Source organism: Lates calcarifer, linkage group LG23 (genome assembly GCF_001640805.2).
Source record: "Lates calcarifer isolate ASB-BC8 linkage group LG23, TLL_Latcal_v3, whole genome shotgun sequence".
Classification (NCBI taxonomy): Eukaryota; Metazoa; Chordata; class Actinopteri; family Centropomidae; genus Lates; species Lates calcarifer.
Window position 1 is genome coordinate 12,910,469 of NC_066855.1, and position 26,362 is coordinate 12,936,830.

Genomic DNA, 26,362 nt, shown 5'->3' on the forward strand with positions numbered 1-26,362 from the left:
TGATAACATGTAATGCAAGTACCCATTTATAGCATCAGCGAGGTAGTTTACTTATAGTTTAAAGAAAACTAACCCCCCTATTTAAAATGGTTTGTTCCATTTTCACCAACGGCTAACAAGACGACATTGCGGCTCCGCAGCTTGCAACGACAGGCGGCAAGACGTGTACATTCAGAGCCGTAATGGCGACTTCAGTGCGTCACTGTCCTGGCTCGCTATGGCTGAACTGTAACATTTGCCCCGCCCACTCTGTTGACACGCGTGTTACCTGTTTGCAGCATGGCTTCTTCGGCTAAGAGGAGAGCAGTAGGTTTGGGTGAAAATCCCGAGGAAAGTGACAACAGCTCCATTGAGAATCCGGAGGAGGATGACGATTCCGGGGAGGAGGACAGTGAGGCGTCAGAGGAAGAGATCAATGAGGTAAAAGACCAAAATATCCGTTGATTGGCCTTGCTAGCCAGCTACCTAGCTAGCTAACCCAGCTGTCGATATGAACAGTAGCTACTGTTGCTGTTAGGCAGGTTTGGAATAAGTATATTAGATAAACTGGAATATATATAGAAGCGTCACTATATGAATGCAGCTTATTTTCTAATAAGTTGACTCTCTAAACGTAGTTCTGGTGCACGTCAAAAACCTACTAAAACAGCTACTGTTTATAGCGACAAAAGTACTTGGAACTGAATGTTTTCCACACAGGCAGGTGCCTGCTAATGGTAACTGCTCTCTGCTTTGTTATTATTTCTTATTCAGGAGGTCGTTGTGGACTTCGAAGCCCACACCATTTCAGGCAACGACTTCAATGGCATCAAGAAGCTATTGCAACAGGTTTGGAACAGTATGTGTACGCACTCACCGAGCACTTCATCAGGAACACCATTCTAATGATGGGTACAGCCTCAGTTTATCTTTGGCTTGGATTCCACAAGATGCTGGAAACATCTTTATGATTGTACACTATGTTGACATGATTGCATTACCCACTACTTGCAGATTTGTCAGCTGCACATTCATGCTGCTAATCTCCCATTCTCCCACATTCCTAAGGTGTTCTACCTCTGCCGCCACATGATTGGCTGATTGGATAATTGCATGAAAAAGCAGGTGTTTCTAATAATGTGCTTGGTCGTGGTTTGGTAGCATGTTCATGTTACATGTTAGGTGAAACATGGCTTCACTTATGTCTTGTTTGGATACAGCTCTTCCTGAAGGCTCATGTAAATACATCAGAGATGACAGACATTATAATTCAACAGAATCATGTTGGGAGTGTCATCAAGGTGAGCTACTTGAGTTTAATCTCATCTCAAATTTTACTGGTGACTTTTCAGCAGTTTCAGCTCTAACATGTATCCACCTGTCACTTCACTTCGCTCCAGCAAGCTGAGGTACCAGAGGACAGTGATGATGACGACCCAGATGAAGTGTTTGGGTTCATCACCATGCTCAACCTAACAGAGAGAAAGGTAACGCCACAGGCAGACACCTCACGGACTAACTGGGCATCATCATAGGCTGTGACCATTAAATTTCGCTGTATGTGTGTCGGGCAGGGTGTGCAGTGTGTGGAGGAAGTGAAGGAGCTGATCGTGGATCAGTGTGAGAAGAACTCCACCCATGCCGTGACAGAGCAGCTAGAGCAGATCCTGAATGACACCAGCAAGCCTGTGGGGCTGCTGCTGAGCGAGCGCTTCATCAATGTACCTCCACAGATTGCGCTCCCACTGCACAAACAGCTTCAGTAAGTTCTACTCTGTTCCTGTATGTCCTCCTCAATATTTCCTTTCAGGGAAAAATCTACTCCAAAATATCTAACCCTTTAAAAACACCCCAACACACTTTTCATAAAATTTGAAATATAGGGTGCCATAAAATGCATCATCATACCACTTCAAAAATAGAATGTGAAATGTGCATATTATTGCAATTTATCATACAACATCAGCTTTTTTGCATCCTTGATGATAATTGCTATTGAGAGAATCTGTTCCCACTTATACTGGGATGCTGAAATCAGTAAGACTTATTTATTGCCAGGGCAGCAACTAAACTACATCTTATTTTCTTTCTTTTTTTTCATAATAAGACATTGTCAGGGTGACATTCTAGCAAACAGATACTGCCATGAAGAGGCAAAACTGTACACACTTTATTTTTATGACAGCATTGGCCGTGATACTGCAGATGAACCTTTCTAATCAGGACAAGTTGTGTGAACTGCTTTTGCCTCTACTTTGTATGACTAATAATTATTGTCGAAGCTCTGTTGATAGAGGCTGGACCTTACAGCACTTTGTAAAAGATAAATAAACTTTGAAAATGTGTTTAAATCGCTGAAGGAGTATCTGAAGTATCTCTGTGCTTTGAACAGAAAAAGATGTCCATGGTCACAAATAAATCACTCTTTTGAAAGTGTATAGTGCAGGAAAATAAACAGAATGTAATTCTGTCCTCCAGGGAAGAAATAGCTGAAGCTCAAAGGACAAATAAGCCCAGTGGGAGGTGTCACTACTGTCTGATGATCAGCAAGACCTGCAAGGAGGCAACCAAAAGTATCCCAGCCAGAGGAGGAGCTCCCAAAGAGGAATACATGTTTGTCAATGCAGAGGAGGAATTCTTCTATGAGGTGAAGTCAAGTTGGATAATAACACTACTAGTTCTTATAGATGTGAACTAACTTTAGGTAAAAGATCTTGGTCACAATTGCTGTCTTCGAAAGCCCAAACAAAAAATCTCCAGTGTGTGTTTTACCTTCTAAATAATTAGAATTTTTAATATAGTTATACCTCCAAATTAGAGAGAGGTGATGTAAAACATTTATATTAATGTCTAAATATTATTGGAGTTTTAAGTATTGTCTGGATTTTCCCTGCAGCAAGCCATCATGAAGTTCCACTACTCAGTCCAAGAAGAGGCAGACTCCTGTTTGAGTGGGAGGTGGTCATTCAACGACGTCCCCATGAAGCCTTTCAGGACAGTGATGCTGATACCAGCAGACAAAATGCCCGCCATCATGGACAAACTCAAAGAATACCTAACTGTGTGAACCTCAACAATAAAACCAAGACACCTATGTATGTACTGAGGACTTTCAGGGTCATGGAAGTGGTTCACTGTTCTTCTAAGACTAGAAGAAATGTTTTGGTATCATCAGCTACAGTAGTGCCAGTACTGTAATCCTGACAGTTAGTAAATGTTGCATAGTTATGCTCTTTTTTTTTTTCAGCAATTGTAAATACAGTTTTTACAAACTCCTGGTTCGTTTAAGAAACAATGCAAAAGGAAATCACCACATATCCTGTTTCTGCTACAGAAATATACAACGGTTATATGAAAAGAAGTACAGAGCAAAGTCACCTTTTTTTTTTTTTTAACAAAGACTTCTTTTTATAACAAGATAATGAACCATGACAATTAAAGATGATTAAGCTTTAGTGTTAATGACAGCAGCTGAAACCGGCGAGTTTGAAATCTAGTCTCAGCAGATGGAAGAGGAAGGGATGTGTCATTTGCCATTAAATCAAATTAGTGCATAGTAAAGCTTTATAGATTTATCAAAATGATAACAGTTCCAGATTTTCCTAAATGGCATAACTTGGTAGAGAGCCAGTTTTAACCAGTTAAATCAAATGTAGAGGGTTTTTTGTATTGGAGTGCCATTCCACCAACAGGTTTTTAAATTAAGTATTTCTATAAAGCTCGACACCGATTATTAATAAATGTGTCTTGACAGTCATTTGCTTTCCTGGTCTGGAAGCATGTCAGCTCATCCATAATGTTTCAGTCTCAGAAAACCAGACGTCTATATGCCACGTTAACCTGAATGAACAGCACCTGTGAAAAGGACAACTTTGCATAAGAAACAAGGGAAAGGAAGATGACAAATGACTTCTCCTGCAGCTTGTACATGCATCAAAGTGATGGACCATCTCTTTGAGTCTGCATTTTCCTGGTTATGTGCACAGGAGCTGTGACGGCAGTGTGGCTCCCTTTAAAGTACAGCAACAGACAACACCCATCTGCAGCCCCTCTGCTGCTCGTTAAAGTCTAAAATTCTAAACAGCTGTCAACATACTGGTGTTTCCATACAGATGGTGTTGGTGGAGGCTACACATGTTGTTTTAGACCACAACTGATAAAGGTGTTCATGATTTGTGAACTACTTTTTACAGTGTCAGCTCACTAGACAACACCCTCACCTTCCCAAATAAGGTCAGTGAGACCGATGACAACAACTTTTAAGCAGTGTAGCCTAATAAAAATATTACAGTCTGTGGTTTACACTGACTATAAACATTTTACAAGCATATATGGATTTGGTGACTAGATTGGGGCCCAGATTTTTCACAGTTCTGACTTAAAATCACTGAATCAAACATCTGTCATAAGTCTGTGGTGTCACTGAGAGAGCCGCTGTTGGTGTCAGCTTTTTGTTTGTCATCTTTACATTTTCTGGATCCGTTTACATCCAACATGTCTTGCAGTAGGTCTTTGCTTTCACTAGGGGGCAGATTGTAGAAGAAGTAAAGTGGTGCCATTTGAATGAACCTAAAATGACAGAAACAGAAATTAGGTTATTTGGAAAAAACAAGTCAGAACATGGTCAGTACTCATTTTCAATGTAAAAATAATTACTGTGGTGATTTAAAGAGGATTAAAAAGATTAGAATTAAAATGTGACCAAATGATTCAGTTAGAACAACAATAACAGTCAAAACATTTTTGTATCACCAGTAACATCATAAGCCATGAGAACTCAGATCTACCCTGCTTGTACACATGGCCTATCTTTTAGCGGTCTTAAAATGAGATTGACTTACACTTGAGGGGAAATTTCCGAAACTGTTCTCATGCAGTTGTTCTCTGACAGAGTATACTCGTGGAAAACAACCCACTCAGGCAGCCCGAGCTTCTGTGACTGAGCACCGTAGCTGGAGAGCGGGTGCACCTGGGCCATGTGCTTGTGCGCCAAAATGAAGTAGTTTCCCGATCCATCCACATCCCGGGCAATCTACAAAAAGGAAAAGACACCGTAAATGTGGATACAGTTTAACTGCTGGAGGCAGTTTCGTCAGTATTGACATTTAGTCTCCCTATACCTGCATGAAGAACCCAGCCAGCAGAGCTCTTTTGATGTTGAGGGTGTTAGTCTTGGTTCCAAAGGAGGGCTCAGAGATGGGAAGCTCGATCCTGTTCAAAGTATCACTCAGCTCAGATCTAATAGCCTCAGCTGTCTTCAGGGCAGTGTGATCCAGGAAATAGTCATGGCACCACTTTTCAGCACTGAAGTCTGGGATAAAGGCATTACAAACAGTGAGGTAGAATTTCAGTTAAACAGACTCAAAAACTGACCATTACCAGATTTTCCACTATTTTTTTTAATGTAAGTACACCTATTGTATTTATTTAGATTTATTTGGCATTAACCCTTTAATTTTAAATTTCTCTGCTTCTGTTTTTAATTCTTTGTAAAAAATGAAATGTAAAGCACTGCAAAATTGCTGTGTGTATCCACTGTCCTCTCTAAATAAAATTGCCTTGGTATGATGACACAAGCCTCTATGTTACAAAGATTTTATTTCTTTAGCTCTAATAAATAACAGATTCAGGATCAGTGCAGTAAGGATGAATCTGTACTAGTGTGTGTAACGCTATAGTGAAGCATGTTTAAAAGTGTATTATCTTATTTGAGAGTTGTTCCCCAACAGTATCTTACATTGTTCTCTCTGGCTTTGTTTGAAGGCATTGTAGATGTTTATGAGGGTGAAGTGATCGCCTTCAGGGTGCTGAAACTTCCTGTAACACTGAACTGCCTCGTGGGTCATTCCACCAGGTGGCTTCAGGAAGCAGCTTGGCGCTAAAAGATGAGGAAACAACAAGGTCAGCATCACCGAGACAAGCCACTCTAACCAAAGACCATCTGGTTCAGTGTCTCAGAGAAACTGCAGCTGAGCCAGCTACAACAATATCCATATGGTGAGTCTATGAACCAAACTCACTCAGAAGGAGTGCTTGTAACATATCTTATTCTGATTATAAATTAAAGATGAACACAAGGGCACATACACACCTGACAGCATCGCTGCGATTGTCAACATCTCACTCACACAGTCAAACTCGCAGGATGCTAGTAGGGCTTTGGCCATCTGAGGGTCCAGAGGGATTTCAGACATTATGATGCCAATCTCAGACAAGTTGCCATCGTCATCCAAGGCTGCGAGGTAGTCCAGCTCCTCTAATGCCTGCATGAGACCCTCAGGATCTGCCAAAAAATACGGAAGCATGATTGTGTGTCTTTTTGTATGTCATCAATTTCTCTCATCTTTATAGTATGTGTCGCACATCCTACCTATATATTGTAGTGTTAGCAAGTTGTGCAGCAGTCACACTTAAAGAAAACAGCACAATGACCACACCAATTTCTCTTATTTTTCTATTACAGCAAGTTATTTTTATGCCAACTTCCAAAGAATCTGGAGATATTACAGTAGATTTGACCTGCACTTCTTCCTAATTGTACTTATCTGGTGCTGCCCTAATGAGACATGTTGTATAATCGTTAATGAGCTGACCCTTTTAGCCTGTTCTGTTCATGTTAGGGTGGGTCAGAGCTCAGACAATGGTTAGTAGCAGGGCCCTGTCAACTCAGCTAAATCATGGCTGACTGGGCCCAAACAACTACACAGAGCAAATTCATCTGTACTTCCTTTAGCCAAAAAACTATCCCACATTCACTTCTGCTTGTGTTTTAGGGCAGGAGGGAAATGCTGGCTGTGGGAACCTGTAACCTGAAATATCCCTATTTCCCCTGGGAGGATACTTCACCTGGTCTGTCGAGGAAATCGCACTGTCCAAGCCCAGCTATCTCCATCCTTTTTAGGAAAAGGACTGTTGGTGTAATGTTTGACTCCAAGATTTGTGGGGGGTTCTCTGAAGGAAGCTGGCTCTCCTCTGGATACAAGCAAAAACACTTCCCTAGGAAATGAAGTTAAACCCATGGTAAGGCATAAATCTGATGCACCTAAATGTGGTTTTACATGTAGTTCTTTGATTAAATCTGACGTTGGGATAGTTTTCACACTGCCATTATTCAAAGTCAAGAGGCTGACCTTCAAAACATCAGAAACAAACCATTGTAACCTTTTCCACTGGTTTGACTATTCTCCAGCTACCAGGCTGTCAAACATACCTGTTGGCCCAGACAGCTGCTTGCGTATTTCTGCCTGACATTGACTGATGAGTCGTAGTACCTCTGAGTTAGCTCTTATCCTTGGATTGTACACCTACAGTAGAAGGTAAAACAAGCCAAATACTAATTAATATCAGCAGAATACTCATTTTAGGTAGATATATCTCACTGGAAGTAAAAACTTGCCATTTTTTTCTGGACTCCTGTGTCAATGACAAAGTTGACAGACTCTGTAGCCCACCACATGTCCTCCCCCTGTTGGGTAGAGAGGAAAACTCTCCTGAACCTCTTGGAGTCTGGTTGCTTGGTCAGGAAAGGCAGAAACCCTCCCTGGTCTGGGTACAGGACCACAGGCACCATCTGGCCCAAGTCTGCTCCCAGCCTGGTGCCCTCTCTCTGGAGGATGCTCCAGGCACATTGGACCTCCTGCCGAAGCAATTTCAAGCAGGAGAAGAGGGAATTTGTTAAACCAGTCTTACCTCTGAGCCCAATGAAACCACTCATGAAAAACACTCTAATAATCTCTTCACCTCAGCTGAGGCAAAGAACACTACAACATCTCCATCCTCTTTGGCTCGATGGATCTCCAGCACCAGTCTGAGTGCTGAGTAGAAGTAGTCTTTGTTGCCACCGTTGCTGTGGACCACGTCAGCAGGACTCGAGGCCTCCAGATTGATGAGCGGGATGCTGCCGTAGTGGCTCAGCAGCTTGTCAGTCATGGGCGGGATGGCGAGGACCACCACCCTGAGTTCAGGCCTCTGCAGCAGGATGTCCTTGAGGAGACCTAGTAGAATGTCTGTGCTAACTGTCCTCTCATGGGCCTGGTCAATAATAATAGCCCCATAGTGCTCCAGAAAAGGGTCTGACATCATCTCCCTCAGCAGCATATCATCAGTGCAATATCTGAGTAATAAAATACATCAGAGGAGTTAATAGTTTAATTGGCAACTACTGTACACGAGAATGGCAATCATACATTTTTCACAAATTTTCTTTATCTCTGCAATAAATCTCTGCAATAATTTCTTGAACACTTGGGGGCAGCAGAAACAAGCATGGAAGTTTTTTTTTTTTTTTTTTTTTTAAGTTGATGCAGTGAACTCTGCCTAGTGAACATAAGGTAAGTCCAATATCCACAGTCCTTTAGCTCTGTTTTTGGTCTCCAACTTCTGCGGAAGGTATTTGGCTTTAGCTGCTAAATTTGCCACTGTTTTTACAAGCAAGTTTTTGAGTGCATTTTTTGCCTGAAAATACTGCCTGTTGCAGTCAAAAACAAGGCCATGAGAACACTGAGAAGGAAACAAAACAGTTAAGTTGTGTGTTGGACAGCTAAACAGTGTGAATCTGTGGGGAGCTGCACATTCAGGTGATAATTCTCTGAAGGTTTATCACTACAAATTAGCTTGTTTTGTTTGACAAGAAGTCCAAAGCCTAGTAATATTCAATGTACAATGATAAACAGAAAGTGCAAATCCTCACATTTGAGAAGCTGGAACCAGTAAATGGATTCTTCACAGGAGGTCTGTGTGTGTATTATTCATGATATGATTGAGGAGCACAGGCAAGGAAACAATTAGGAGTGACAGAGATAGTTTGTGGATGATATTAAAGTGTCATTCAAGCGTGTTGCTGGTTGTGAAATAGACCAAGTGAGAGAGCTTGTCAACAAACCTCAGAACAGTGTCAGAGGAGCAGCAGGTCTCCAGGGGGATGGTGTAACCCACTTCATGGCCTATGTTGACGTCCATTTCATCAGCCACACGCAAGGCCAGGTCTACAGCCTGCTGCCTGTTGGTCTGCGTGCACACAACCATGCCATGCTGGTACTGGGCAGACAAGCAGAACTCTGCACACCACTGTGGGATCTGAAAGAAAATAAATCCCTGAATATTGTTCACCCTCCACACTTCATTGTTCTGTATATCTTGACAGTGTCTTCAGAGTACTAATTTTCCATAAAACAGAACATTTCTTTTATTCACATCAACTTGGTTTTCAGTGGCGGGAGTCCTTTCAGGATTGTACCGACGGCTTTTGTTTAAGCACACAGCAAAACAAACAGTGACAGGAGATATCCTATGGTATTATCGCTCATAATGCAAAATTGCTTTGGCAGCATGTGGCAGCTCCAGCGGATCAGGGCTTAGCAGCAGGAGGTCCCCTAACACCCCTGCTGGAGCCTTTGTGCTGGCTGACTGTCAGGCAGGCTGCAGCTTGGACAGCATCACAGTGACACAACAGCATCTGCTGAGCTGGGCAAGCCTGTTCACACAGACTCACATCATGGTACTCCTCCAAAGTTTAAAAAAAAAAAAAAAAAAAAAAAAAAAAGGTCACAAGAATCTAATCTGTGTAGACTGAAGATGTGTTGTTGGGCAGATGAGTGCTGGACAGAAAAACACAAGTTATAGGATGAACCTCAAGTAAATGAAATCAGTCTTCTCAAATTTGTTGTTAGCTGGCTGGACTGAGCATGTGGCAACAAACTGCAAGTCATACAAACTGGTGTCCAGAAAAATATGAAAAAATAATACATTGCGTGCATTACTCTTTATGGCTTCTCCAGTAAAAATCTTTCAGAAAAACTCTTCTCCACCATACTCTTCTGCCCTGAAAACAAAATAATATTACTGACCACACTGTCTTACCTGTGTACTCCTCCCAGTCTTCGCCGTCCCACACACAACAACCAACTGGTTGTTTACCAGAGCATCCTCAAACTCGCACCTGACCTTCCACACAGGCAGAGCCTTCCTCTCTTTTAGTAATTTGTAGTAACGCGAGGAAAAGGGCAAGCCGTCGAACTGATTCAACTCCAGATCATCTCCAAAGCCGAATGAATCTTCCCCCCCGGGGCATTCTTCACTTTCAGGGTGAATGTCTGGCTCCGCTGAGTTATTTTCCTCCGACATGACACATTTATGTTCGTTAATCGGGGCGAGAGAGCACTAAGTCTTTTTTTTTCCCTCTCCACCACTCCGTGCTACGCGTTCATACAGGTTAACCTAGGAACTATTAAAAAACGATTAAATGGAATATATCTGCTCGACTTCCTATCTGCTAAAACTATATTTACTGCTGTTCAAAGTTTGGAGTTGTCCAGTTTGAGGCTGGCTGACGCGCAGTGCGCACCGGTGCGTAATCCCCCCCCAGCGTGGCTTCACACGTGTTTTGAGTTGCGTAGGGATTCACATTCACTTTACTGAGCGCTGCCCATGAGCCCTGTCATAATCGCCTGATCATTATCCAGACGATCACGTGTGAAGTGGTGGGGACGCTCAAGCTGTGGATGTTCCCACCAGCTCGTAGATCCCCCAAAAAATGTCTTTTGTCGTGTGACGCTGAACAGAAAAAACACAAATGTTGACTGACAGTGTGTCAGTGTAGAATAGTACTGAATGCAGTGCACTATATATGGATTACAGGACACTGTATAGGTCATAATTAGGAGGTAATATTTTATAGTATAAGAAAGTTTCTCACGATCATGAGATTATGTGTCATAATTAAAAGATAAACACTTAATGATGAAAAAATATGTCTGACTTTTTAAATCCTACACTTGATAAGGGTAATATAAACTATAAGAATATAAGAAATTTCCTGTTTTGATTGTTGACTTTTCTATTTGATGAGAAGCACCTGATGGATCAACTTGATTTCACTCACTCACTCACTCACTCCCCATTCACTTTTAGCAGACTGCAGATTGTCCACAAGGGGGAGCTGTTCGGTCATTATCAGTCCAGTTCCACACGTCACCCTAAATAAATGTGTCTTAACCTTCCTAAATAACAGTGAAGCTTGGGGGACTTGGCAATCACACCAGCCTAAATGTCTCAACATGTCTTTAAGTAACCATGAACGAGCATGTGTAAATTATTTCAATCGCACTTCAAATATTCAGCACTAAACACCAAACTTTGGCCTTTGCATCCCAGTCCCCTGTCTTTTTGACAAATAAAACCTAGCTGAAATTACCTCTCCTTGTAATTAGGCAATGTTGGCTGAAGCTGGTTTCAGGGGCTTCTTTTCACTGACAGCCTGTGTCCTTGTTATTGTACGAACTTGCTTCGATTCCTCATTAGCACAGGGTTTGTTTTAAATAAAAAAATAACATGTATTGATGAAAGCAGTATTTTTTTTATCCCTTAGAAAGACCTTGTCAAAATTAGACAGACTGTTGAAATAAGCTAAGCTGCTGCAACTGTCAGTGTTAAACCGATTTGAATCCTAAAACCTCTGAAAATAAAGATTTCTGTAAAATGTTAAATTACACTTATTACTGAGTATTTAGTATTCAGTCTTCAGTTGTATTTTTGCTGAGGGATAAAAGAAAAACCAAAGGCAGACAGAGAGGTTATTTTTGTAGATATAATGTCATTGTGGTTCTAAAATTTGAGAAGTGTTAAATCGGTCTTTGTATTCTTACAAAGTGGAACTGCTGGAATGAAACTGCCATTGTTTGTGTGCATGTTGTCTATTTTCTATTTTAACATCCAAAAGGACTTTTAACAAAGAAATAATAATAGGTTCTTTCATATGATTGTTCGTTTCATGTCACTCTTGCTGAGAAAACATGCACACTGTGTAAAAAAAAAAAAAAGCACGAAAATCAAGACCGAAAATGTTTTTCAGTTTTTACTAATACTGCTCGAGTGTTCAAAATACCATGACCAGACACTGACACTTAATGTGTTTTTCTTTACATATGATGTATCAAACAGTCATCATAAAAAAAGCATTCTCCATGAAAATGTGTTCACCTGTACGACAACATATGGACATGATGTATAGTCAGGTGACTGGATTCAAATGCTGTCTATTAGTACATTGACACATCGCATTGAAAAAGCAAAGTAAACAAAGCAATGGATGTAAAACTAGTGCATTATTAAAAATATAACAGTATCAAAAGTAACAAAAGTTCAGTCCATGTCAGTTTTCAGCGTATGTATTTGTGAAGAGCTGTGCTTAAAGGAAATGCTGCTCAGTGTGAATGTATATATGCTGCACTGCGATCCAGTAAAACAATAAATCTGTAAAAATGATAAAACACTGTTCGATTACCACATCTGATTTATGTAGGATCTGGGATGTAGATTGTTTTGTTTTTTTTTTAAAACTAATCTGGATAGCCAAAGTAAAAAGGTACAAAAAATAGAAAATGAATAACAGCACAGGATGATTTGGATGATCGGCGGCTCAGTGTGTACACCGAGTAACAACAGACTTCATTTCAGAAAGATCTAGAAATGTGTCCTTGTCAAGTGAATCTGTCCTTTCCCATCAACGAAAAACATGATTTGAAATCCACACATGAACACTGTAGCCAGACACTGGCTGTTTTATGTGCGAGTGCCTACGTGACGCCTGTATGGCCACGGCTTCAAGACAGTCCCTCAGTGGCTTTGTGATCCAATCCGTGGTGCAGACATAGAGGGAAATATTCAACACGCATGACCTTTAGCAGAGCAATACTTAAGAAAAGTTGACTCTCTCTGAGGGATGAATACTTCCTTGATCTTGGCTCATTTCAGATCCATGTTCAGTTCATACCTCAGTAACCAGTGAGCTCCTTGGGTCTTGATGATGCAGAGGAAATGGCAAATCAGTGACATTTCACAATCCAACTTGTTACCTTTCTGTAATTTAAATGAAGAGGAAACATGCCTCCATTTCAGCTGCATGTTCTGCCTCTCAGATTCCCGCACAGTGTTTCAGTTGTTTAATCATGTTGACAATCACAATGCAGAACTGCTGTAGTAATACCACAGCAGAGTGTTCTTTTTCAGTGGTTCTTTCAAACTTTTTTATGTCTGGCTCAAAGCGGCTACATTTACTCTTAAAGAAAAACCCCATTGATTTGCAAATGAACTAGTAGTGTTCTCTGACGTTTCCTCTGTTCACTTCTGTCATTGCACAATAACTCTTCCTGTTGTATACAGAACAACACTATCAGGTAAAAAGGGTTCCCTTCATTAAAACACATTTCACAAAAACATTTCTGCAATCACAATTTCACAGATTGGCTTTTTTTTTGTTTGTTTGTTTTTTTTAAAGTTTCCTATCACTCTCCTCAATAAAGATCAGTTGATATGGAAAAACAAATTGTGGAATTGATGCAAACAACAAATTAAAATTTCTAAGTTGCTACCATGTAGTAAAAGTGTCTGGCACAGTGCACTGCGTGGCAATAAATACGGAATATAAATACTTTACATGTACCTGAGCTCAGACTCGTAGCACCATTCAGAGACAGAGCACCAAAGGGACACGGCAGATCTCCTGATTCAAAACTCAGAGAAGCCACCATCTTTTTAAGGTTTTCAGAGCTTTCATAGTGCAATTTTTTTTGTGTGTGTCTTATCACAACAATGTCCCTTTCGGCTTAAGTCTCAGCTGCTGTATTTGACGTTGGCAATTATGCAAGGCTTTGGTAGTGTTGGAGGCTGCTTGGGACTGGGTCTAAAAGAGGGAGAAGAGTAACACAAATATGTAAATAATCATCTCGCAGTGAGTGATCCCAGTTTTTAAATAAATGTGGCGAAGGTTGGAACTCACCTGTTGGGGCGTGGGATGGGGCGCGCAGGTCTAGGTCCACCAGATACTGGAGCGGGGCCACGAACAGCAGAGGGCCCTTGGACCACAGCGTGGCCCTGCACTGCAGATGGACTTCTAACCAGACGAGAGCTCCTTGGATCAGCAGGAAGGGGCTTCTGAGGAGGACTGGGCTTCTCCAACTCCTGACGAGAGGACGTACAGATAAAAAATAATGACAGAGAACCTCCACCAGGTGGCACTCACAGTTAGATGAATACAGCTCAGGCCTGCTGGCCTTGCGCCCCCCCCCCCCCGTCTACCATGTGTCAGGGCAGCACTGCCCATGCAACTTGTGATGAGAGGAGCTGTCATGTGGTTTTAATCCTCTCTAGAAGACTGAGGTCATAATAAAGGCCTACTACCTAGCCCCCATCTGGTCTCCATTCACTTCCTCCTCAAGATGGAAGGAAGGAGCTACACAATCAAACCTCAGACCTAAGACCTCACTCAAAACATCACTCCTATGTCAAAAACAAAACAGATGCGCTAATTTAATGTTTTCAATGAAAACTTAAAAGCTTTATGCTGTCAGTGAAGTCTTTAATGCAGGATGAAGTGTGTCCACCCTTCATATCCATGAGGTCAAGCATCATGACAAGCTGCAGTACTGAAGTACTGCTATGAATTCATCACATTGACAGCCAATACTGTCAGGCAATGGGGCCGGCTTGAGCTCCGTCCAAAAATATCAGAACAATACCAAATGGCAGCGGAGTGAAATGCAGGCAAATGAATACAGCACGTCTGATAAGGTGATTAATAGGCACAAAGTGCTGGTGCAGTTTCAGCTTAGAATAACCGAGCCCATATCTCACAAATCCAAGCTTGTCTAAAAACCTGGCTGGCTCCTTCAGGCGAAAGCGCTCCCATTGGACAATGCCTCCGTGCCCCCAGCAGAGAGCTTTCACTGCGCTGGGTGGGAAAGGCTTTGTCAACGTCTCCAAGCTGCCAAACAGCTGCTAAAGATACTGTTGGTGAAGTCTGCTGCCAACAGGAATCCCTTTCAGTTTCACACTTCGACATTAAATAGGAGCAGCTGAGACTTGACTTGTTGAAGTCAAAACACTGCCAAGAGCTGCTGCATCTCACCTGTTGTACAAATGTATGAAAATCAGGAACATTTGTGAAACGGAATGGTACTTTGTTAAAATGACTCAGGAAACTATACTGTATATTGAAAGGCAAAGTAGATACCATACTTTTTAGAAACCTTTTTTGATTTATGCTGTACTTTGCTTTATGTTCTTGATATTTTGTTGTCTGATTTTTTATTTTAATACTAAGCTGTCAAGGAACTGCAGATAACAACTAGCTACATCTGACATATTTACATAGCAATGATCCATGCTTCTTTACTTTAACTCTCCCTATTAAGTATTTAAATAACTACTAAATTACTAAACTACAACTAAATATAATCTAATATTATATAAATGGTTTACAACACACTATAAATAAATAAATATAAGCACATAATTCTCATGTTTTTTAATGAACAGTACTTTGACAATTATAGCTGCTCATATGAGGACATATTTCATATCATTGCGCTTGTGTTTTATTATACTGCCATTCATTTTCTGTTTATACACCAATGCCCACTCATGAGTGTTAGAGTTGTTTAAAAATACATTAATGAACACATACTGTTTATCTGCGTGCAACGATATTATAGTGTTTTGGTACCCATGTATGAAATATTTATATCCTGCTTATAAATGCTAAATAGGAAGGATTAAACTTAAATGTTAACTTGACTATTAATGTGCACTGTTTCTAAGTTGTGTAAAAAAAAAAAAAAGCAAGTACAGTAACAGAAGATTATTAAAACATCTATCAGTGGTTATGTAATGCTGAAGTCCATCATATGCCGTCATAACATTTACTGGCTCCACAGCAGAGTTGTGTTTTAAAGCCAAATCTCTCATGTGACCCTCTCCATCAATCTGGACAGGACTATAATATTATTATCTGTTTAACACACCTCTAATTAGATCCTGGCGTGGCATCACTCTGACCCCAGCCCCCCTGTGGCGTCATTTTCAGTGCCGTCCTTAAAGGCTAGACTGTGCTCCCTGTCATAAATTAAAGTCAACTCAGGATTTAGTTTCAATCTGTAACTCAGTGCTGATCTTTCATTTGCATTTTGTCCTTCTCTGTTTTTAAACTTGTTTTTTTTTATGTGTTTGCACATTCTGAAAACACATTTTTGTCCATGAATTGATCAAAATCTCATGACATTACAAAAAACCCCAAAAATCTTCACAATTTTTCCAGCAGCCGTCTCAAGATTGTTTTTCTTCTTTCTTAAAAAAGCAGCAAAGTCACACATTTAATCTTCTAGAAGCAGCATCTTTGATTAATCGATGCTTTCACTCTCTTCGTCTCTCTCTTCCCTCTCTTTTGCCCACAGGGTATAAGTCAAACCGGATTAAAGGCAAATAAGAGACTTTGCAAATCACTGTGAGTGGGGATTTAACACCAGCAACCTCTGGCTTTCTCCTCACCTCAACTTTGACAGCCTGCAGTGCCGTAACTAAACTCCATGGAATACCAGTGGCAGCAAGTTTACCACCCTGCGATATTTGGACATACTTGCTCACCCCAGTCGCTGTTTCATCTTCTCCGCCCACCCCTTCCCTCCCTCTGCAGGTCTGGCTCCATTTTCATTATTTATGCAGTGGTTTGTATTGTAGAACTGAAGTCTCGCTTGGATGACGCTGGCTCCTGAGTTAACCCCGTTACTTTATGAGACTGAGTATAACTGTCAACATGCATATACTTTTATAGGACACAAAAGAACCATGAAAACAGTCGACACCATAGCACCCGTTCTGAAGGTAGAGCGAACAACATCATTTCTCTGGTTGGGTGTTATAGGCTGAAGTAGTGAATAAATGCTCCCCAGACCCAGTGGAGAAATTACAGTGAGTAACATCATCAAATAAAATGTTTCCAACTGAGGGAGCAGGGGACGCACTCACCATGACCATCCTGCAGGAAGAATGGCGCGACGCGCTGCGAAACGACGCCCCCTTCGGTGCCACGTGGATGTGAGGTGGAGGGGCTCGGTGAGGCGGAGGCACCAGTGGTCTCAGCTGCCCGGGGCCGGGGGACAGGGACACGGTGAGAGACAGGGGGACGGGGTGGCTGAGGTGAACCGGGGGGCACTGGGGCAGCCTGCGCAGGCTGTGGGAGGGGTAGGGCACCGGGGGGAGCGCCGCCTCCGGCCCCCGGTGAGGAGGCTGCAGAGAGATGAAAGACAGAACCGGGAGAGTCGATCAGAGAGAGAAACCGTCTGCTTCCTATCAGAAACAGTCATGTTAACCTCCTCCTCTTCCTCCACCGTTCTTCCAGACGCTGTAAAGGATGTATAAATCAAACGCTCCCACTTGACTTGCTCACTATTCCCCAAGTCCTCCCCAAGTAACCTATCAAAGGAAAAACACCAAGACTGTGCCATAAGCACCCGCTTGGCCTCATTCAAAGGTGGACATGGCTAAAGAGCCCACACACGCTCCCATTGAGACAGATCAGACATAGAATTGAGCCAAAATATGAGTCTGCCTGGTATTTAGACCTGGCCAGATGTGAACAGCTCAAAAAAAAAAACACACAATGTTAACACATACAAAGGCATGCACACATGCAGTCATGAGGCGGTTTAACACAGCTCCCAACAACTGGAAAATGACCTCACCTGCACTGTGCTTACATCAAACAGCCTCACATCCTTTCTCTTCTTACCGTTGACCCCAAATGAAAACCACATGCCGCTAACTGAAAACACCAATGTCATGTTAATGCACAACAGGTTGACTCGCTCGTGTGCCACCCTGCACCACAAATGTCAATTCAGACACAGCTCCTCTTATTTCAGCACGCCCTAACTCAATCGATCACGGGTCACTTCCCATTACAAAGCATGTCAGGGCAGTAATGGAGTAGTTAAGGCATACAATGTTACAGGCACACAAGTCATTACAGCAGAGATTCTTGCTCTGTCTTGCAATTATCAGTGGCAGGATGGCTTGATATCTCAAGTAAGCAGCCGTGTCAACATTGCTCATGTGGGAAACGCGCAGATATAACAATTTCTCTCTTAACAGGCAGCTGTTAATGACAAGAAATGTATTCAAGTGTCGCAAACACACTGCTCACCACAGACTCCATTATTACTACCTCCTCCACATGTCCACACAGAGAGGGATGATTTAATTGGATTTGAATGAGCTGCCATTTGCGTGAAAACAACACGTCAATCTCGCTGAGAACGATTTGTGCTACCCAAACAGCTGCAGCATTCCAGGAAGAATATTACAGCCCCAATCATCTGCTGGTGATCCTCCATTTGTTTGAGTCACATACAGTACGAAAGTCTTGTCTCTTTGCAGTCTATGTGTGTGTATGTAACTGGTCTGTCAAAACAAAGATCTAATGACCTTGAAGATGCTGGCGCTGTGCGGCAGAGGCGGGGCCGGTCTAGATGGAGACGTGCTCGCTGATGGAGGCTGATTAGGAGTGGATGGTCCGCTGATTGAAGCGCTTACTGATCTGGAATACAAAGAAGGACGGGTAAGAAATGATAAATTGCTAATTATACACTTTATCATATTAATCATTCACCTGTTACGAAGCTAATAAATTTCAAATCATAAAATCAAAACAAATTATACACAGAAATTAGCTCCACAGTGTGACAGTTGTAAAAATGTTCCCTCTCAGCAGCATCCGTCACAGATTTTTACCATGCTGCTACATTATATGAAGACTTTTGGATTGAAAAATAATTTAATTGGCATGTTGTGAAAACGCACCGGAGCTTTTCGATTGGGTTCTTTTTACTGGTGGAAAGCAGGCCCAGTAGAGTTTTTCTCTTGATGCAGATGATCAGACCGGCTCCCAGGACGGTGAGAAGAGCAACCATGATGCCCACTGTCAGATTCCTGCCGTCTGTTAAGAAATACACACAGAAATAATGAGTCTCAGAGATAGTGGTCCTCTAGTACTGAACCTGACATAATCTTAGACTTTATCTGTCAACATTACTGCAGATTTATTGTTTCTAAACTTTTATTCTGGCATTTTCTTCATTAAAACTATAGTTTTCAGCAGAGGGAAGCAAATGTTTCAGGAATCCTCAGCTTTAGTGCGTGCCTGATTTATTATTGTTGAAATGCTCAAATATTCCACGCCCCAAGACCTACGACATAACGTGACCGGTGATACAAAAATCAGCCATTTGATGTACTTGAACTGCAACAGTTGACTTACCTGCTAATCTGATGGGGCCGCTGTCCACGCTCCCTCCAAACCCTGCCTTGTCACAGAATGGAGGCGCCCAGTGAGCCTCACAGTGACAGTTCTTGTTGTTGTTGCACACCTGCAGTATATTAAAAGGACGATTAACTGTTAGATGAGCCCAAAGTCAGCAGTCATCAACTTTTTCATGCTACATTTGAGGATTTGACCGAGACTGCACTCCTTTAATGCAGCATCTGCACTCATCAAGCTACGATGCATTCACATAATAGACGACAACTGGATGCTTGAGTGACTTAACTAATGATTAACTTTTATTATTGATTATTAAGCCCAACTTGAGGAGCTTGAGATAATCAATCAATAGAACTGTAAATGTATTGAGACACCATAGTTAACACATGCTCATGATGCAGATTCTCAGTGTTCTGTGATGATGTCCTCTAGCCAGGACTGCCAGACTCAAGATGGCAGATATGTCTCGTATAAAAACCCTTTGTCTTAAACCACATTTTTATAATCTCTCCGTCTCCCGTCTTCCTGTCCTGCAGAGCGCAGGAATGGGAAAGTCTAAGAGGATTCCCCTGGCAGAGTAATATGGAGCAGGTGAGGGCCTCTTTCCAAGGCAACATCTTGATCTAATCTGTGCATGCAGGGGTGCCCTGTCTCCTAGAGGAGCAACATCCTTTTATTTCTTTGAGTAAAACAGCCCTTAGAGCTTTATATATACGTCTTAATTGGAACTAGACAAACACATATGACCGTATAATAACTGGAGATGTTTTGTTTTAAAAGACAGTAAAAACTCTTTCCTCTGTAGCTTTGATGAAGGGAAAAACTTTACCAGTCACAGTCAAAGCCTCTGGGACCTACCAGTGAATTTAAGGTTAATACCACAAAGCCACATATTTCATCCCAAACAGGACCACCCATAGACATTTGATAGGAGTGGCATTTAAGAAAAATTCAACAGCCATGCTCCCCAGCTCAAAGTCAAACTGCGTGTCACTGCTCCCAGCGTTTGGCCGAATAAAGCACGGCCTTCAGATTTCAACACAATTTTTTGGGGACAAGGACAACTGCCTGAGAGTATGATGAATGGCACTTAAGGCTGAACATAAATGAAGCCATTATATCTAATTGATTGAACCTTTCAGCATCTAGCGTGATTGATTGCAAAGCATTTTAATGGCTCCCTACCCACCGTATGCTGGGAATTTCGAACATATTACAGCCAGAATGAGCCTCTGTCAGAAGGAGGAATGGGATATTAAGTAAACAGCTGAACTGGTTCGAGATGGACACCTATCCCATGCATTCTTCACAGCACTGACACAGGATGAAAGGCGTTGTACTCACCCCTCGGCCGCTACACTTGGCTGAGCACTCGTGCACACCAAAAACACTCACGTTCTGGCACTGACGGTTCAGACACATCTAAAGCAGACAAAGACATTAAAAATTGACAATTTGAGCTCAAAGAGCGTTTCAGGAATATTCTAAACCCTTTAATCTTTTAAGAGAAAAGACCAGCAGCTCCAACTTGTTATTCTTTTAATTTGCCCACCGACAAATCCACTTCAGCTAAAAATCAGCATAGGATGAAATATAATTATCTGAACAGTGCAATTTTTCAAGAGCACATTAAAGCTGATTTTTAAAAGTTATTATACAGATCCTTGAAGGCACCACACCCAAATATATCCAGGCTGTATGTGAAGATGAGCTTTGGCAGCAGTGGGCACGGAGTAATGCCAGAGCCTTTGACAGATGAGGGCGGAGGGTGGATCCTCCTTAAGGGTGGAGGCCCACAGAGAAATAAATTAGAATAAATGGAGTAACTGTATCATTGAAGTGACCAATGGATAAATTGATGACCACTGGAAGATGCCAAATAGACTGAATAATGGTAAGTCAATGAAGTGTCTGAGGCCGTGCGAGTCTGAAATGACAGGAGGGCACACCCCTTAAAACATCTTAGTCATGGACTGTCACTCCACATCACTTTTTCCACTCTCATTTCCCAGCATTTGGGCAATACATTTATATTTTATTTATCACCACTAGTGAGTCATGGTGGTAGACATAGTGAAATCCTTCACTCAAGTGAAAATAGCAATACCACAATATAAAACATTTGTGTTCAAAATTATTATTAAAAGTTATTTAAAGTATGACAAGTAAAAGAACTTATCATGTAAAATAATCTCTTTCTTGATTCGTTGACACTCTTTTCTTTGAATGAGATATTCATTCACTTTTCTTTTCCTCTTAGGTATGTACTTCAGAGTCCTTCATTTGGAACTGTGCAGCAATAATCGTAAAGTTGTTGGTTTGATTTGTTGATTAATATGATAACATTTAAAAGATAAATATTATTTTTTTTATAATTTATATTTTACGGATCTATTGAGGTGTTCATTTATATAACAATAATACCTGATAATGTGCTGTTAATGTTGTAGCTGGTTTGGTTTTTAATTATTTTGCACACTGCAAGGTAGTAATCTATAACAATGCATCAAGTCTTAAAAGCTGATCATATGTTTTCCATGTAAAATCCTAATATACAAAATAACATATAAATGCAGTGAAGTAAAAAGGACAGTATTTTGCTCTGAAATGTAGTAGAGTAGAGGTATAGACTAGCATTAAGTAAGAATACATCAGAAAAGCATCTCAAAACATGCTTGTCACTTTCTACCACTGCTGATGAGTCAGGTGTACTCTGGACTGATTTGTGTGCAGCATAAGTGAATGTATATAGTGCCTGTATTTAACAGTCTCAGGGCTCAGCTCTCACCATTCCAACTCCACACTTGGTGCCCGTCAGGACCAGGCCGGGGTCGGGCATGTCATCGCCCAAGTAGACGTGCGTACCTCGGCACAGTATCCTTCCCCCTTCCTGAAGGGGTATGTTTGTTTCTATGGAAACAGCATTTGTGCCAATTACTGGGCGGTTAGCTCCTCCCTGACACTGGATTTTGCCACATTTAGCATCTCTGTAAACAGAATGAACAACAGGGAGAATAACAATGTGATAATTGAATAACATGTCACTGTTTTCCCAAATGCGTACATATGCAATTACTTTTTGCTCTCACTCTTGCTGTCCAATTAGAGACACTGCAGAACAGGCAGCTTGTTTGTGCTATTTTCACAACCTGAGATTTTTTGTAAATTGCTGCATGACGGTAACTCTGCAACTTGCAATTAGGGCTGCAACTAATGATCATTTCCATTGTTTAATTTGACAGTTATTTTTTGATTAATGGTTTAAAAATGTCAAAAAACTATGAAAAATGTCCATCCCATGCAGCCAGAGCCCAATAATGTGCTTTGTTTTATCCAGGCAACAGTCAATTAGCCAAAAGATATGTAGTTTACAACGATATACAACAGAAACACAGCAAAATCTCACATTTCAGAAGTTGGAACCAGTTTGGCATTTTTGTTTTTTTAATTGCTTTAACGAATCAGCTGATTGTTTAAGCACTACAGTAAACCACGTAGTCTCTAGCAATGAAAATGGCCTGTCATCTAAATAGGTTCAGTTGTGCTCATACCAAACACAAATTCTTTACACAGAGTAACTACAGTATATATATTCCACTGCATTCCATAGATGACATTAAATGCCTTCATTGGTTTCTATGGGAACATAAGGTCTTACCGTGCTTCACATTTGGCAAAGGAGCCTTTAGAGTCCTTGCCACAGTTGCCATAAGGGTCTCCTGCAGAGTTGACCCTTTCGAAGCAGATGCCTGGAGCTGGCTTGGCCCCTATAACACACGATGAAACATTAAAAAGCTGGCGGACATTATTGAACCACTCACGGACAGTATGAGACAGCAAGGGGGAGGAGGTGGGTGGGGCTTCCACATACCTTGGCCCCACAGTGTGATACACTGCTGCTCGTGAGTTTGACAGATGCCGTTGTAACAGTAGCCGTCTACATTGTGGCAAGCGTGGCCATCATGCAGGTAGACATTGGAGGGGCAGTGAGGGCTTGTACCGGTGCAGAACTCAGGCAGATCACAAGAGTTACTGGATTCACGGCATGGCGTTCCGGCTGGCTTCAGCTGCGCTCAGAAATAAACAGCAACAAACAGTCATAAAGACACAGACTCTGAGAGAAGCTTAGACAAATATGCAATGAGCTGGAAAGAGCACTGGAGAAATATTTACCTAACTTCATTAATGGTGCTAATTTAAGTAGGTTAATCAGAGAATTTGTGTCAAGATGCATTTAAAAAACAGTGCAATGGTTGGTTGTTCAGTATTTTTCTTACCTGACAGTCCTGGCAGCACTGTCCGTGGGCACAGACAGCATCCCCCTTCAGAGTGCAGGTAGTAGCATTGCAACAGGGATTCATACATTCCTTCAGGTGGAAGGGAATGTAAAAACAGGCAAACAGAGGAAGGGAATGTAAGTGAGGGGGAACAAAAGTAAAGAAAATTTAACTCAACACAGAGGGATCATATTTCACCTCAGAGCAAATGCTCAGACTTTGTTATCAGCGGGAATGCACCCTAGCTGGACTATGTTCCATAGCAACTAAAAAACCTGGCAGAGGAAAGGAAACAGCAGTTTCTTGTTCTCTAAAAACAACTATGTTTCCATCTGAAAGGACTTACAAGCTCATTCAGATCCCTGGAACCAATGAGCTTGATGGTGAAGGATATAGAGAATGAGGAGAAGAGAAAAGAAAAAAATCCCCTCTACAAACAAGCAAAAATACTGATATAGGCTGATGCAGAAGCAATGAAACTTCAGAGATGAAGGCTCCTAAAAATAAACTGACTTTTAATTCTGCTTTTTTTTTTTTTTTAACATTGGGGTTAAAAGTTTTACTAACAGGTTGTAACACACAAAGATTTACACATTTACCTACCCCAACTTATCACGCAACCCCTTTCCAGGTAGAAGTAAAATACACGCTGTCAGTCAACTTATTTCAGGAATTTCCTATGCAAGTATCATTTTCCTTAATGCCAGTGTAGCAGTCTGCTAAAGCCCAGCCTCATTATAAATCTAAATATAACATTTACCCAGATTATTTACTTAGTAAGAGAAAAAAAGAGTATATTGCAGTGTTGCAAAGTCAATTTGTTTTATATTAATAGTTGTTTGGAATGTGTGAGAACCATCTAATGAGTCTTTCACACCTGTTTCTTGTTATCTTGTTACAGATTTAATGTGTAACAGAGAAAAAATAAGACCTTGGAGCAATTTTCATAATCAAATGTGGTTGAAAGGGCTGTTTATTTTTGGATAGCGACATCAATCTGAAAAATTCTTGTCCTTTTTTGCAGAGCAGAGAGAGGCAAACAGTATCTGCATCCATATCATCCCTGTAACAGTTCTCCTCTCACCATGTAGGCCCATCTGTTTCATGTTAGCCTTTATCACGAGCCATGCCCTGCACCAATCAGCAACTTTCTGCCTCCTGATACAGATGGAAGCTAGCACTCAATTGAGACTCGCCGTATGAGATGCGTATGTCTGCTTTGCGCACATATGATCGCACACAGAGGCAGGCTGACCGGACTCCCCGAGGAGCCAGCTCTCTGCGCCCTCTCGCCATTAGGGTCTGAACGTACTGTACAGCCTGAGTGCAGTGAGACTCCGGAGGAAGTAGATGAATGGAGCTGGCAGGGGACACAGCTGACATGATGGACCTTCCAGAACTTCTCTCAGCCTAAAAACCATTAAGGGCCTTTCCCATTGTCCCTGGGGCCAAAGGAGGCGGAGGAGTCGTGCTGAAAAGAAGGAGTCTGTGATTGTCTAGATTTTTTTTTTTTTTTTTTTTTTTTTAATGAGGAGACTTTTTTAATGGTGGAAAGAGGTGCTGTCTGAGCACTCTGATCAGGCCTGGTTTGGCAGGACGCTGCTCAACCCTGTGGAGAGCATTATTATTGCTGCTGGCTCAGGCTTGTGGGGCTTATGTCAGTTCTTTGTTTTGAAGGACAAGGCCACTTTCAGCCTGACCCTTACTGAAGCCTGAATAGCTCACACTCTCACACACACACACACACACACACACAAAAAAAAGACTGGGTATGAAAGTGTAAACAAATGGCAAAAAAACAAGGCATTCTCTCACATAGGCTGTTATGTAATTCAAAATACCCTTCCAAATCATAATAGATGTCTCCTTCATATTTCATAGTTTTGTTCTTGTCAGTCTGCCTCTGCTGATTGTTGGTTGCATCATGATTAACCGTTTTACCATCCTGCAGTGGGAGCAGTTAGCGACGTGTGCCACCATTACGTATGTGCATGCAAATGCAGATTCATTTCAATAATTCACCAGTTGACAGGGTGAAGCTGTCAGCGATGTTTCCTCTCAGTGAACTGTGCCCACGATCAGACACGATCCTCCCCAACACCTCGTCAGTGCACAGGATTAAAAAAATTAACACTTGTGCCTCTGAGGTCGTTATCTGAAGACTGTGTTACGAGAGCTTTGTACTGTTCGGTTATAAAACCGAGGTGAACGGTTTGTTTTTACCTTGGGAAATGCTAGTTTGTGCCATGTTTCAGTCAGAAAAGCTGCAAATCCTCCCCCCACTTTAGCTTCTGCTTATTTCATTTCTCAAATGTGGGAAATATAATTAAAAATGATTTACAGGTAGCAGTTAAGAAAGATTTAAATTTTGCCAGAGGGGGCATAAAAGAAGAATGCTGAAGAATTATAGGAGGTCTGGAGATGAAAACAAAGTCTGTTCACCATGACCTATAATGCCCTCACCTCCAGTTCTCCGCAGTCACACTCCTCTCCCTCCTCCACGTAGCCGTTGCCACATTTCTGCCCTCCATACAGCACCTTGACCTCGGGCATGTTGAACAGACACATCCCGACGCCCTTTTCGAAACTGGCCGTCAGGTCCTTCTTGCTGCAGCTGCTGAAGACTGTGGGGAACGGATACCTGCGGGCGAGAGAAACATTTAGCGAGTGACACAAACAAAGAGGGAGGAGGAAGACGACCACGGTCTCTTAAAAGGGCCCTCTTTGGTCTGATGTAATCAGAGCTAATTGCTGCTAATCACAAAATCAATTAACCACTAGAGCTCAGCAGCCTCTCCAAAGCTCCATCAGCATGCGAGCAGCACAGGGCCTCTGTGACATCTCCCTCCATGGAGGGAGGGAGATCTGATAAGACATATTTTATGAGACAGGGAATCATAAAAACTCCAACCAAAAAGTGCTTCCTTTGCAAGACTTGCAACACCCATAAATTTGGGAGAAACGGGGGAATGGTGTGTTTTTAATATTGTTTTTGGAGCGGACAGATAGGGTGGTC

The 26,362-nt window shown here is 41.7% G+C and overlaps 3 protein-coding genes across 4 annotated transcripts in view; 1 reads left to right on the top strand and 2 right to left on the bottom strand.

Annotated features, from left to right (window-relative positions):
- The first annotated feature begins 221 nt into the window (after positions 1–221).
- On the top strand, positions 222–3,736 carry bccip (BRCA2 and CDKN1A interacting protein). Its single transcript, XM_018699302.2, has 7 exons — positions 222–420; positions 754–828; positions 1,200–1,280; positions 1,380–1,466; positions 1,554–1,741; positions 2,458–2,626; positions 2,876–3,736. Exons 1-7 carry the CDS (start codon positions 280–282, stop codon positions 3,044–3,046), a joined length of 912 nt encoding a protein of 303 aa, XP_018554818.1. The 5' UTR covers positions 222–279; the 3' UTR covers positions 3,047–3,736.
- Positions 3,263–10,405, bottom strand: dhx32a (DEAH (Asp-Glu-Ala-His) box polypeptide 32a). Of its 2 annotated transcripts, XM_018699297.2 has the most exons (12): positions 9,838–10,405; positions 8,861–9,054; positions 7,720–8,092; positions 7,376–7,615; positions 7,190–7,283; positions 6,826–6,975; positions 6,071–6,262; positions 5,717–5,857; positions 5,100–5,290; positions 4,821–5,011; positions 4,448–4,548; positions 3,263–3,834 (listed from the first exon to the last, which is right to left on the bottom strand). In XM_018699297.2, the coding sequence occupies exons 1-12, from the start codon at positions 10,099–10,101 to the stop codon at positions 3,815–3,817; spliced, it is 2,151 nt and encodes a 716-aa protein (XP_018554813.1). In that variant the 5' UTR covers positions 10,102–10,405; the 3' UTR covers positions 3,263–3,814. The 2 variants fall into 2 exon arrangements, with proteins under 2 accessions (XP_018554813.1, XP_018554812.1); XM_018699296.2 differs by having other exon boundaries at positions 3,263–4,548; positions 9,838–10,402.
- A 1,412-nt stretch (positions 10,406–11,817) lies between these two features.
- LOC108899048 (disintegrin and metalloproteinase domain-containing protein 12) overlaps positions 11,818–26,362 on the bottom strand; it is a 69,719-nt gene continuing 55,174 nt past the window's right edge. The window contains exons 12-23 of the mRNA XM_018699311.2: positions 25,810–25,987; positions 23,347–23,436; positions 22,941–23,136; positions 22,728–22,836; positions 21,858–22,056; positions 20,414–20,491; positions 19,067–19,175; positions 18,610–18,745; positions 18,235–18,346; positions 16,777–17,037; positions 13,754–13,935; positions 11,818–13,657 (exon numbers count right to left, since the gene is read on the bottom strand). Of these exons, the coding sequence (XP_018554827.1) occupies positions 13,588–13,657; positions 13,754–13,935; positions 16,777–17,037; positions 18,235–18,346; positions 18,610–18,745; positions 19,067–19,175; positions 20,414–20,491; positions 21,858–22,056; positions 22,728–22,836; positions 22,941–23,136; positions 23,347–23,436; positions 25,810–25,987 (1,720 nt within the window). The 3' untranslated portion in view covers positions 11,818–13,587. The remainder of the gene's footprint in view (positions 13,658–13,753; positions 13,936–16,776; positions 17,038–18,234; positions 18,347–18,609; positions 18,746–19,066; positions 19,176–20,413; positions 20,492–21,857; positions 22,057–22,727; positions 22,837–22,940; positions 23,137–23,346; positions 23,437–25,809; positions 25,988–26,362) is intronic.